Genomic DNA, 15,038 nt, shown 5'->3' with positions numbered 1-15,038 from the left:
TGTTATTTAATTAATTTATGGCTGGCCATAATGTGGCCGCATAGCATTATTCAATTTATAACTCTTACTAAAACTTCATCCACATTTAGAGCATTTCAACGATTTTGGAAAGTGTTTGCCATGGATCATTATATTGGGACTTGAGGGCCATGTTCTTAATTGACTTGATGGTTAAGATGGTGTGGGGTTATTAATGGTATGTCTCCACAAGATGGATCATTAATATCATAGAAATTTTTTGATCAAGTGACAATGAGTGAAGAAAAACTCTGGGCACCATCATCTCATTCAATAATCTCTAGCAAAACATAAGGAAATTTCCCAATAAAACTTTATTGAAATTAATTAATACAAGATATTAATTAATTATACTATATCACAAACCATATATACCCCTTTTAGGAAGTTTAACAATAGTATAAATATACTATCTCCATAGTTAATTATATTGCTAATCAACATGGACAACCACCATCAATCTTTTCACCTAACTAGAACAATCCAAATCTATGATCGATTAGTACATGTGTTCCTGTACTAGTAAAGGTGAATCCCACGTCATCCAATTAATTTTATCAATCACATGGGTTAATTATGCTTAAGAGGGATAATTAACAAGTCGTAATAGTGATTCTAGAATATGCCTTCATGCACACAGCAATTTGGGTGGTGGAGATTGTCAGCAATGAGACAGAGATACAACAAAAAATTTAAAATTAATAAGTACATCTACTTTTCAAAAATTCAGAAAAAATAAAAATATATATGCAAGTTGATCTGTGAGGCTATAGATCATCTTAAAATAAATAAGTGTTGGTCAGAGAATTGCAGTGGGATCTTAATTTGGGACAAAAATAGTTGTACCATCGAATTTCATTAAATATTAAGTTATAAAATTATACTCCATATAAAAAAGTGCAACTAGTTGTATTGTGGCGTCAATTTTAGACTTTTCTGAAGAAAAAAAGGTGCGATTAGTGGTGCCAAATGATTTCTTGACCCATTAATTAGTTTTTGCAATTAAAATATAGGTTTGAATTAAATTAATCTTCTTTTGTCTTCCATCAAACCTTTTATATTGACTTAAATCAAGAAAGCATGATTAGGACTAATCTTTATTGGATTTCAAGTCAGCTACGGAGGTCGTACTAATAGCTGCTTTTTTTGGTCGGTTTAGTGCTTTCCATCCCATCATAAACCACCCATTAATTTATGTTTTGTTTCATTTGTTAATAAATGTCGTGTCTTAATTTTGTTCTTAATTAATGGTATCAAATTATACTGAAATTGCATACAGATTTGATCTATAATCAATGCAGAAAAGTGATAATTGACCTTTGATCTTACGAGGAAATAGTATAAACGTGTACTTGAATTTTTTTTCTATTTATATATATAGTTTGAAGAATTAAGAATGTAGTAGTCACATTCGACAATGAAAAAACTAGAAAAAGAATTAGATTTTCTTCAATTTAAAAATGGCAACTAAATGTATAATCTTATACGTGTGGCAATGTATCCGAGTTCCCCGGTTGCACGACTAAGGCAGCATGAATAACACGTATATTAATACATTAAATTGGTCAAATATAAAGTAGGAAAAATTATACTAATATTTATGGTTAATTTGAAGAAGTTAAAAGTCAACCATCATTGACATTTCATTTTCAACCATACATGGAGACATTTTTAATTCATTAGGTGTTTCTTAGGCAATGTAGTTGGCTGGCTTTGTCTCGTCTTTTAAGTTTTATTTTGTTGGAATATTATCGTGTTGTTATTTTTCCTTCTATTTTAGCTTTTGCTGCTTGGCTTTGGACTGCTTGATTTGAACCTTTGCTTGCCGACTCGAGCATTTTTCGACTAATAAAAAAATGGAGACATTTTAAATTTATTTTCGGCATTTTGAATCACTATGTGTTCTTCAAAACAAGGAATTACCTATATGTTGTTAAATAACACATGATCTTAACTAGATTTTCAATTTTCCACATCTATAACAATCAATAATTACAAAATTCAGCAAACATACTTGACAATGAATACTCATCCTATTTTTGACACGTTCTTACTAATATATGTATGAATATTTGACACGTTCGACCTATACTATTATTTTATGGCAATGAGACTATCCAATCTATTTCTTATAGCTACCGATTAATTTTCTGCTAAGGCCAAAAACTTGAGGTCAATACTAAACAGGTTTAAAAGTGAAATATTTGCAAGGACTAGAGCTGAATAGACACTTCAATGTTGACTTAAAAGAATAGGATCATTATATTGGTATCACTTGACTTATCAATTAACAGAATGCATAGATATTTTCCTTATTTGTGAAATTTGAAATCCTTATAATGGGATCATTCTCTATCGTGCTAATCAATATTCAGTGCTAGAAGTTATACCCAAAAATAATTTTAAAAAGTCAAAGATCAATTAAATAATTTACATGTGGATACCAAAAAGTGGTTAGATTAATCTAACAAACATTTGCTACGTGACCGATTTTCGAAAAGACTTAAAATTTGTGTTAGAATTGTAACTATCGTCACTTTATCTATTTAAAATAGGGTATAGAGTAATTATATACCCAAAAATAGCTTGAGGTGGAGAAAAAGTAGAGTAAGAATAAGAATGACGTAGAGAAGACTCTCCTTTACATAATTCTCTCTCTTACTTTACTATCTCTACTCTATTTATTTTATACTCCCCCGTCTCATATTACTTTTCGGCACGTCACAAACTACTTACACTATTTATAGTTTAAGTTAGAATTAATGTATTTAATTAATATGTTAGATTAAGTTAAGAGCTCCTTTATTAAATAATGTCTTATTGCACTTAAAATTCTAATTTAATTACACTAAAAAATCAATCCGAAATTTACGGCCTAAAATGAAAAGTGCGAGTAACATAGGACAGAGGGAGTATCATTTTTTTAAAACGAGGGCAAAAAAGAAGTAAGTCACTTATCTTGGGACGGATAGAGTATATATGACTACAATTTGCGTGTTTTCAAATATAGGAAAATCAAATAACAGTATATATGAATTTGCCTATTCGAATATACATAATTTGCCTATTCGAATATACATTATTTAATTCATCGGACTTATAGTACTATAAAATACATATCACAACCGTGACTTATACATCATCGACCAAAGTATTGTATAAAAATACCCGGTCTCATGTATAAGTACTGCGACACTTATATATTTTTCACATTAAGCTAAATTAAACACTATTAATAATTAATAATTAATTAAGTACTAATTATCTTCTTTTCCGGCGAGTCCGCCGCCGCCGCCTGAATCTCAACCACCACATGATCACCGTCATCCACAGGGCTAACAATCCCACGCCGATGAACCGCCGCTGCCGCCGCCTCGTTCGTCTTCAAACCCTCGAAACCCGCCTCCCTCGCAAGCTCGCCAACCGCCGCCGCGATTCCGTCGGCGCATCTAATAACGTCGATGAGCACCGACGCGGCGACGAGCAGCGGCGCCACCTCCTGCAGGTCCGGCTTCGGCGGCAGCGAGGAGTTCTGGAGAACGCTCCGCAGCCGATCCGCCGCGGATTTGGCGCTTTGCACGTGCGCCTCTGCGGACGGTGGCGGCCGCCTCATTTTTTTAATTGCGGCGGCGATTTCGGCGAGGGCCTTGCCGGATTCCGTGCTCATTTCGACGCACGGTTGCCGGATTTTGGCGCTGAACTCGGACGCCGGCGATGGGGTGAGGGGTTTGGAATTTGTGTTTGTGTTTAGGGATTCGATTAAACATGCGCATTCCCTTGTTAGAGCTCCGATTTTGGAGTATTGCTTCCATGGATGGTTGAATTTGAACTTGCCGTGAGGAGGCTCCCACCATGCAAAATTTGCCTACACATAATTAACAATTTAATTGAGGAAAGACAGAGAAAAAAAGATTAATTGATGATTAAGTATAATGTGATATTATAGATTTAGGATGGAACCATATGATTTCGATCATGGGGTTGCTAGCAGTTGACCAAATCTAACTGATTAAGCAGTATATTTGGATTTAAACTAAAAAATGACTAACTTAATACTCCTTCCGTCCATGAAAAATAGAGCATATTTGTCATTTTTTGTTGTCCACAAAAAATAGAGCACATTTAAAAAGGAAAGTTTTCAACAACTTCTCTCCTACTAATAATATGGATCCCACATTCCACTAACACTACTTCTCTCTTACTGTTTTTCCTTCCCTCTTATTACCAATTCCATATTAAAACTCGTGTCATTCACAATGTGTCCTATTTTTCGTGGACGAAGGAAGTAGTATATTTGAATTTAAAGTTTGGATTAATTTGATCGAAGGCTGGTCCAACCCGATAACATACACTTCTAAAGAGGTCTTATTTTTTATGTTTCAACTAAACAAGGAACAGAAATGAAAGCGTTGTAGAAAGTACTACATCCGTCTTATATCAGAAGTCCATTAAGGTAAAATAAAGCCATTCTAAGAATACAAAATAAAATGTCCATATTAATTAATATACTCACCAATGATTCCTCCGTGGCCTTAGAATTAAGCACGCTTTTATAGCCATTGAGAAACGATTTCTCGACATTCTTCCCACTTGAATCCTTGCTACTCTCATCCCCACCACAAGCCAAAAGTTCACCCCCAAATCCTATTAACAAAAAAACAAAATAAAATTAACACAATAAATTTTTTTTAAAAAAGGTCACACTTAAAGAATCCAACAACGTGATTACCATCTATTCCTTCTATGAACAAAAAGACACATCTAAAATTCAGTAAATACCTTGCAAAAAAGCAGCAAGCTTTTCAATGTTTCCAGCGACGAGGAAGTGCAGATCCCGACCCGCCCAAACCGGGCAAACGAATATGGATATGATCATACAAGTCGCCCCGCCTATGAGTATAGTCGAGAGCCTCTGATGGGCCAGCTCCAGTATCTGCCCGACCCGGTAACCCGACACCGCCACAAGGCTGAATGTCAGTATGAATATCAACACCCCATAATCATACTTCCTCTTCACATTTGGAAAAAACCTTGCAAATGTAGAAACCGCAGCTGCATTTGCATTTATAGCATATTAATTAGTAGTTTTTAAAATATTAATTTGTTGATTAATTAATTTGTTACGGACCAAATTGGTCTATAAACTCCACACCAGTTATATATATATCTTTAACAATTTGTACCTAGAGAGAAGACCATGAGTCCAAGAACAACGGGCTCGCCTTTCTCGCCACAGACACCGGCCAAATACTCGGCCCCGACACCCAATGCCCCGGCTAGCAGCGTCGCACAGCCTCTGTTTATGCTTTTCGATAGGGTCCCGCCTGGTTCAAATTTGAAATATTTATAAATTAAGTTAAAATGTTACATGTTGCAATTTTAAGACATTAACGGTTAAATGTCGCGTTTCACTTTTAATAACTCATTATACTCAAATTTTACTTACCGACTGTGAATTCAAAGACAACTACGACGGTTAAGATTGCCCACATCCCGGCCTGTCCAAAGCCGTCGTAGAGTGGCCGGAAGTAGTAGAAGAAGGAGACTAGTGTCAAAGCCAATCCAACTTTGGTGGAGTGAATGATCCTTCTTGGATCTTCTTCTCCGATTTTCTTTATTTTCTTGATGAATTCATGGAGTTTTGAAGGAATGGAGGCCATGTATGATTTCTCTTGGCTTTGTGAGTTCATCTCCATCATATAATTTTTTTATTTTTTTTTTGGAAAATGGAGAGAGAAGCTCAAGAGAGTGATGGTGATATGGTGATTTATGGTGAGCTTCCAACTTATATAGGCAAAGTAGGAGATGATAGTGTGAGTTTGCGTGTGTGAGAGAGAGAGAAAGTGGTAGTAAATGTAACCATGGCATGATTTTACAGATAATAAAAGTGGAGTGATTTTGTTTTAAATATGAATTGAGGAAAACATAGTTCTTTTTAAGTTACAAGTCATATTCGCATTTGCATTTACTAGACCTTTTAATTTGAAAGAAACATCTTACTTATTAATTAAGGTGTGTTTTGTTTGAATATCAATATAATTTCATCTAGACACTTATGTGGACTAGGTGATGAAAAACCCTTCTATTCTATAGAATGCAAATTTTAGTACTCATATGCATAACTAATTTATTACTGTTACTTTTATATGGTTTTATTTTCATACTACCTCTGTCTGTTATCAATATTAATCTGGTAGTAGATGGCACAAAGAAAGAGAAAAAGTGATTAAAAATGTTAATTAAAATTGATTAATCAAGAGATAGATGAAAAAATGGTAGGAAACATTGAAAAAGTGGCATACCATATTACTAAAAAGGAAAAAAAATATTATTTTTTGAAAATAAATTAAAATATAAAAATATCACTTTTAGTTTATAATTTTTCTAAAATTTCAATAGGTGTGAATCAAAGTTGTACTCAAATATGATTCATTTTTAATGAAAATCAATAATTTGAGTTGAATTGCAATTGGGGTTGATTGGACACGTCACAACGTATATCTAACCGATCGTAATTGCATAAATATTCACTCTTTTCTTTTATCTTTGTTTATTTTTCTATAATTGTAATTAGATTGAACATATCATATGATAATGAGTCTAAAGTACCGAATTTTACTTCAAATACTAAAGTGAGTTACATTTGATACTGATTATAAAATTTATTAATAATGAATTAATTCTAATTAATGTTTTATGTTTGATCCAGTTATGATGAGAAAAGTAGCTACTTTACAATCATCAAAACTAAGAACTATTTTTCGGCGAAGGTGCAACTTGCCTATTAATTAAACAATAAATAAACTTCACTTTTAGTTCTTCGTCGAGTGCTGTTTCCCACCACTTATCTTAAATAAAACTCGGTTTGACAAGTGCCAAATTAATACTCCTCTATATATACACATACATTAATATTGTATACACTATGGTTGTGTTCGGTTTTCAATATAAAATAATACCAAGATATAATCTAGGATTGAGTTGCTAGATTATTTTAGTCATATGGGTAAGCTATGACTAATTATCCAATGATTATCCATCTAGGATTGAGTTATCTCATGAACCAAACACACTACATATTTAATCCGGGATACAATCTTGCAAACCGAACACCCATATTTGGTTCTACACTAAATTAATCTTATTTTATGCATCCTTATTTTTAAAGTTATATTTTTATCCACCGGTGAAAATATTTCTTTCTATATTCAAAATTAGTATTAATTATTTGGTTCTCAAATGTCACATATACATATAATAACTAAGAGAAAAGATATACTGAGGGACAATTTATGAGGGAGAGTGAACGCCACTTTCCAAATCTGTATTTTTTAATACAAAATTCTGTATTTAAAAAAGTTGATAGCTAATTAGATGTATGTTAGCACGAGTGTATAGCTAATTACCAGTTAATAAAGTTGTCACAGATTAGTGATATCCCATTCGATATTCCACAAAATTTCAGCAGATTTGCCTAAACCGGTCGAATTTACAGTTGACAAGAAATAATAAATGTGGAGGAAAAGAGGAAATTGAGTTCAATGTATACTATTATCTTATTAATATATATGAAAGGTTGAGTGTTTGTCAAAGTGATATTTATGATAAGTGGACTTGAGTCTCTAAAACGTACGGCTCATATCAATTGTTGCGTACGGAAACCAAGATATATAATGACGTCATCATGTTGATTTAATGCGACTCTCCACTTAATTAATTGCGCTTCACGCTTTTGTTATAAATGTTGCTGAAATCTACCATCAATTTTCATTATATCAATAAAAATCGTAATAAAGTCATGACCTTTATACATGAGTACTAAGTTTTGTTCGTAATATTGATGATACTTGCAAGTTTCGATTTGATCAAATCCGTGGTATTCTTCTATTGCAATTAATTTTAAGGAGTTTCTTCTTTGAATTATTTAATACTCACACGTAATAATATTAATTAAATGACAATATGAGAATATTTTGATTTGAAATATTAATTAGGTGGAAATATTAAATTTGACCAGCATTTGTGATTCTAAGAACCAATAGTTCTTTAAAATATTGCAATAATATGTCATAAACATTCCTTCAACTATATATGTGATGTTGATGCTCTCAACTCTTTTTAGTTGAGAGCCTCTCAGTGGCGAATTTCGAATAGCTTAAATTTTTTTTTAAAGTGGAATGGGAATGATTATCATGCCCTCCTATTTGTTTCATTTTTAAAAAAATTAATATGTTAAAACAACATATTTAAATTTTATTCTTAAACATTGTATAGTAAAATTATAAATTTAGTCGGTATTAACATTTTTAAATCAAAACATTTGTTTTATTCTGCAAATAATTTCGACTAAATCAAATGTATAAAATTAAGTTTAAAATCAGCCACGACAGTTCAATTTGACCGATTCTTCGGCTTTGCGAATAAATTGCAACAAAATATAAGTGCATATTATTAGTGTTACAAATTAAAAACTTTCATAGAAAAAAAATGCTATGGGCAGGCGAGCATTAAGAAGGAAAAGACAAACTTCAAGGTTTTATTTTTCTTCTCTTCTCTTTTTTTTCCAATTTAAGAGTATCAAAATTCTAAAACTTTAAAGCTTCCTTTGGTGATAATTTCCAAGAAAATTCCCAACTATTTAAATGGTTTTTTTAATTTGGTACACGACATTTCTGCTGACGTTTAGGCGTTGACAAAAACTTCTACCTTCTTACCTGCATTGAAGTTGTATCGATATCAACATCTAATAAATCACAATGTTTTTCACCTTTGAGTTCATAACTTTCTTTGTTTTTAGTTACATGTATCACCGATCAAATATACTCTTCGTTTATTCCTTTAGTTTTATCATTTTTAGCTCTAAAAACGTCGTAATTGAGGTGAGAATTTCAATTGGTATTTCACAATTCGATTTTTGGGTAATTTTTTTGTTGCTTTCTTATTGCTCCACCAGGGGCGAAGGCAAGAATTAAAATCAAGAGGGGCAAAATTATGAATAAGCAAAAAATTAAATAATTGAGCAAGGACATTTAAGAAAGAATTCAAACAAATATATAAATTTGAAGAAATATTAGTATATATACAAATTTTTGAGGGGCAAATGCCCCACCAAAGGCCCATGTGGATACGCCCCTATGCTCCACAATCACATGGATGTGTTATTTTGGAACTTATTTGGACGGATAAATGCTCTTCATGGATTTGAGGATATTTTCGTCCGAAAAAAATTAAAACCTGAAAAAAGTAGCTCAAATAATGTTACGTTAAAGTTAATGGAACTCATAGAATATTTTCAAATGTTATAAACCAAATATGATACTTTAACAAAGTACGCGGACCAAATAAAATATTCCCTCAAATTACATATACAATATGATACTATATAGTAGTATATACAATAATACAAGAAAACAACTTTTATAGTTATATACTTTATATATTACATCCTATACTTGCAAATGATACAAAAAATTGATTGAATTTTTGGTAAATTTTTCCCTCTTTGATAAGTTTTGCACCAATTACCATAATATATTCAAATCTTCAATCATTTTATCTTTATATGACTTTTATACTTTACAAACTTAATTTGTATTGAATCTTTGTGTTGTCCACTGCCAAACAACTGATACTAGACAAAGATAGAAAATGGTACTCCCTTCGTCCCCAAAGAGTGAACTTTGGGTTCGGCACGAGTTTTAATGCATTATTGGTAAAATAAGAGAGAGATAGAAAAAGTTTTTTGAGTATTGTTAGTGGAGAATGAGTCTCACCTCATTAGAGAGAAGAGAGTTTCCAAAATTGAAAATTCATACTCTTTGGGAACGGATAAAAAAAGAAATAGTGCATACTCTTTAGGGACGGATAAAGTAATTTTTACTATCACAAGAAGAGTTTATACAAAACCCCTTTGATACATATATAGAAACACACTTAATTAGTTAATTGAGAAGAACTCTATATAAGTCACTCCAATAAGTGGAATGAAAGAGAAGTAAAGCATGTGCACGGCCTCTTATATCATCCACACAATTGGAAAATGAACTATTTTTATCATCCGAAAAGTAGCACCAATTTTGCCATAATTCTTGATCACTATCATCTATGATGTTAATGCAGTTCGAATATTCTATTTAAACCTTTCGAACCCCACCAAATTCATTACGTTTACTATTTTAACAGAATACTGATTTAACATAAAAATAATTGATATGTAATGAATCACAATTAATATTTTGTATAAAATTTGAAATTAAAAAAAGATATTCCAATTATGAGGTAATAGCTTCAAATAAATCAATATTTAATTGTTATTTTGCAAATTAAGTCTAAAAACAGTAAACTCTAAATTGTATATAAATGGTTCTAATTAGCAATTCTAATATTAAATGCTCCCTCCGTCCCATAAAAATATGGGCAAGGTGTATGACACGAGAATTAAGATAAAATTAGTAAAGTAAGAGAGATGAAGAGAATGATATGGTAAAGTAAAAGAGAGGAGGAGAATGATAGTTATAGTAGTGTTAATGGATAATGAGACCTATATTAATAGTAGTGTTAATGGATAATGAGACCTATATTATTAACTTGATATAACTTTCTAAAAATAGAATGTGCACATATTTTTATGGGACGGGAGTATTAAAATACAAGAGACTGAAATTGAAGGACCTACACTCTTAGTATATTTTTTCTAAACTTTAAGACAAGGCTAGGATTCAAAATCAAGCATGGTTTACTCTAAAATTTCAAAATATGACGTTTGAAAAGCGGCAAAACAATCTAACAATGTAACACACATAGCCTCTACTAAAATTTGAAATTTTTATTAGAAAACATTTGAAGATTTGAGTGATAAAATCTATCAATTGAGACATAACTCGTTAAGACATCATAACGGGCCTGTTAGAATTATTTACAATGGGCTTTTAATGGGCCTGTTAGAATAATTCATAGTGGGCTCTGTATCATTTGTGAGTGAGCTCCAATGATGGGCCTACTTTATGTTGGACCTGTTTTCACTAAACACACTTAACTTCGAAAACAAATGGACCCTCCTTGAGATTTAAGAATTGAATCCAACAATTTGATGAAGTTAAGACATATTGCATTTGAATTTATGGAAATTAGTGTCCATCTGGATTTCATAATGTTGTTTCATACGAACTTGGAAATTAATTAGGAATTTTTGTATTTTGATATGTGCACAAATGAAAGTTTCTTAGTTATTGGGGCTTCGAGATCTTGTATAGAAGAAAGTTTTTGTAAGTAAACATGAAAAAATCCATTAATTTATCCATTAGTGAAGTTGTCATTGATCTTTCTCCCTAGTCACTACCTCAGTAATGATAGAAAACATAATGCTGAAAATAAAATACTAGAAGAACTGTAAAGACTATATATACAATGATAAAGGAAGTAAATAATCCCCCTATTAGTATAATATACACATGTCACTCTTTGTGTTTCATTTTATTTTGGAAATTCTTCTCAATCCTAATGTGAAATGGTAGGCTATAGACTATACATACAATCATTGATAAGGATGTGTTTCGATGTAATTAAGTCGTCCTTATTCTATTAACTAGTTAGAATCTGGTCAATATATTGTACTAACTAAAAGAATAATTGGGGATTTGTTATCAATGTCACATGAAATGACGCTTTTCTATAATATAGTAATTATTACTTTCTCTAACAATATTTCTTGTGTATTCAATAACGTTATTAATAATACTGTCATGAAAAATATGTTTCTTTTTACTACACAACTCTGATCTTGTTTGATGAATGGCATAAATGAAGGTAATACTGAGGGTTGACGATAGAGATTTCGACGGTTCAAGAATTATGGCAAGACAATCTAGATTAAAGAATGAACTGAAACCATAACTGGCTTGACCATAATTTTTTGATGCCAAAAACTGGCATGGAGATATGATATAGACCCAAAAATTTACCTTATCAATTGAGTAATCTATAAATTTAAAAGCCGTTCCAAACTTTTTTTAAGTCAGTACTTCGTTCATCCATTAAAAATAGATACATAATTTTTATTTTTTTTTTGTTAAGTCTATAGCCAATGTTATTCCTTATTTATAGTAGTATTTTTTAAAAATAAATAAGTTTCATTTTTTAATTACTAATATTTCAGTTATTTTTAATTTATCTCTTACTGTATGGCTATTCCTACCCCGTGCTGCTATACACTCGACACGTGTCCTGCCGACACGAGTCACAATCAATATGCAAAATCAATAAGGTGCTGGGCCCCACACCTCCTCTAGGCTTTCATCATTTTCTCAACTTCCACGTGGGCCCCCGTGATTGGCTGGTAGCTACATCTGATAAAATCAGAGAAGAAAGAATTGAATGAGTGGGTCCCGTGGCCGGCGAATCTTGTGCCCATCGTGGCCTTCTGTGGGACCCATTTGTGTGGATTCTTTTTTTTTTTCATATGCCGCGTGTGGGCCCATATTCAGCTTATCCTTAATTAATTGCCCTCTTTAATTTAGGGTTTGAGTTTAAGATCTAGGCTATATTGATGTTACTCCCTTTGTTCTTTTATAATTTAAGCGGAATTTTTGGATATGGAGTTTAAGAACCTTGTCTAAGAAAAAGTTGATAAACTAACAGAAAGAAAAATTTGAGAGAATGAAGTAGGAAAGAAAAAGTAAGTTAAGTATTACCATATATATGACTTAGCTATCAAGGAATTCCTGAAATAAAAAAATTACTCAACTATGAAGAAACAGATTAAGTATATCATTTTAAGATAAAATTAGACTTATATTATTTAATACTTGTTCAATTAATTTCTCTACAAAACATATGCTAAATAATTGGAAATTAATAATAAAACAAAGGGAGTACATTGTTACACAACTACTAAAATATGTACTACAATAGTAAGTAAACACTCCCTCCATCCACGAAAAATAGGACACATTGTGAATGATACGAGTTTCAATGTGGAATTGGTAAAGTAAGAGAGAAGGGAAAAAAAATAAGAGAAAAGTAGTGTTAGTGTAATGTGGGGTCCATATTATTAGTAAGAGATAAGAGAAAAAAGTAAGAGATAAGTTGTTGAAAACTTTCATTTTTTAAATGTGCTCTAATTTTCTTGGACAGATGGAGTAGTATTTTAAATAGTTAAATGAATATAAATTTAATGGTTGCACCATGGAGGATTTGAACTTTGGACCTGAGACCTTTGGCCTCGGGCATTATTAATCTCTCTACCACTTGGCCAACTCGCACACACAGTGGAATGTAAGACTTACTTACCATTTATGCTAAAAGTGAAATGCGACTTATTGTGGGGCGGACCGAATTGACAAAATATGACTGTTATTGTGGGACGGGGGAGTAGTATATGAAAGAAATAACGTCGCAAAAACTTAATGCAAACTACAAGAATAGAGGAAATCGAGTAATTAATAAAAGAGTATATTATTCAATACTACTAAGAACACAATATGTTGTATAAACTCTCGTTCTTGTATAATTAATTTTATACGATATTTTAATTGTAACACAATTTTTGAATTCTTACAAATATGTCCTCAAACGTTTTTTTGGTACTCATGAATTAGAATACTTTGCGAAAATTGAAATTTGACATTTTAATCAAAAGATTGTAATTTTTTTTACTAAATTTACAAATTAATGTAAAAAAAATTCAACTACCACACATGTATCTTTTTAAATAAGAAAGAGAAACGCACTGCCAAAAATAAGATAAATACAAGTTAAGCCAGAGAAGTTGTGTCGAGTCCCTCAACAGAATGTTCCAAAGACAAGGACATAAATCACACAATTTAAGTAATAAATTGTCTTTTACTAACATAATCCCAACATAGCATGATCAATTTGATTGAACGCACCAAACATTAATTACTTTTTAAAATATGAACACATATGTTCATAATCACTCTCTTTTTTCTTTCTTGATTTTTGTAATGGAAAATCGAACGATATTATGCAATAGAAGTAAAATTGAACTACAATATTACCTTTTGCTTATATTATAATAGGCTTTGTCTTTGCTTTTTTTTGTGGTTAATGTTCCACGTTGGCTTGTTTCTTGCTTATCCTTGTTGTTTAATTTATTTAGGGGCCGTTTAGGTGCCATAGAAGAGAACAATTATTCTTCAAGGATAGTTTAGTCATTAACTTAAATTAATGAGGATAATTCTGAAAATTATAATTTTATCTCTATTTATAATTTGTTGTACCAAACACTTAAATAATATAAGTCCTAATTATCTTAAGCTATCAAACACCCAATCAAGATAAATTAATTAATCAAAATTATGATAACTATCACAAATTATATCATGTCTAGCTTGTTATAGATTGCTTGCTCTATTTATTGATCATTTGTTCACCATTCTTTTATTGGTTTGCAAATCCATACACATCGCTGCTAACCTTCGAAAAACCGGTGTTTTGTAGCATTTCTATTATGAAAAAGGTTAACTCGGGCCTACCAAACCCTCTAGCTACTAAATTATCACAACAAAATGACTACTTGCCTAACTACTAAATCAAAATGAATTAAATTTATACTCCATAAAAACAAATGCTTGTAGATAATGAAGAGGAAGAGCCATAAATATGGGTGTAGCCGACCATAAACTTCTTCATTAATCCTAATCTCTTGATAAATCCCGAAGCCGTTAATTATTCAATATTCTTAGGATTAACTATTTCTTAGCTAGAATTGAGTAACCCTTAACTAAAACTTAATAATCGGATGTCGATATTTATCAAATTCTAATTAGGGTGGCCGCACCATGTGGCCAGTTGCACTCCCTACTAGTACTAATTAATTCGAAATCCTCTAATTTTCTTATTGTTCGAACTTACTAAATGAGAAGGGCAGAATATGCATGAGGAGTCGCACGAAATTGGACGTTTCAAGCAATTTAATTAGATTGAAAAGAAATAAATATAAGTGGGGATTGGTGTGATTTAATTTATGGAACAAGAGAGCCAATGATGTTCATCAGTTACTA

The 15,038-nt window shown here is 31.6% G+C and overlaps 1 protein-coding gene across 1 annotated transcript; it reads right to left on the bottom strand.

Moving 5' to 3' along the window:
- Nucleotides 1-2,931: 2,931 nt before the first annotated feature.
- Nucleotides 2,932-5,761, bottom strand: LOC121786354 (aluminum-activated malate transporter 8-like). The gene is made up of 5 exons (XM_042184971.1): nucleotides 5,465-5,761; nucleotides 5,202-5,342; nucleotides 4,798-5,070; nucleotides 4,532-4,662; nucleotides 2,932-3,883 (listed from the first exon to the last, which is right to left on the bottom strand). The coding sequence occupies exons 1-5, from the start codon at nucleotides 5,715-5,717 to the stop codon at nucleotides 3,269-3,271; spliced, it is 1,413 nt and encodes a 470-aa protein (XP_042040905.1). The 5' UTR covers nucleotides 5,718-5,761; the 3' UTR covers nucleotides 2,932-3,268.
- Nucleotides 5,762-15,038: the final 9,277 nt, after the last annotated feature.

This window comes from Salvia splendens, chromosome 22 (assembly GCF_004379255.2).
Source record: "Salvia splendens isolate huo1 chromosome 22, SspV2, whole genome shotgun sequence".
NCBI lineage: Eukaryota > Viridiplantae > Streptophyta > Magnoliopsida > Lamiales > Lamiaceae > Salvia > Salvia splendens.
This window is presented reverse-complemented; position numbering and strand designations above follow the sequence as displayed.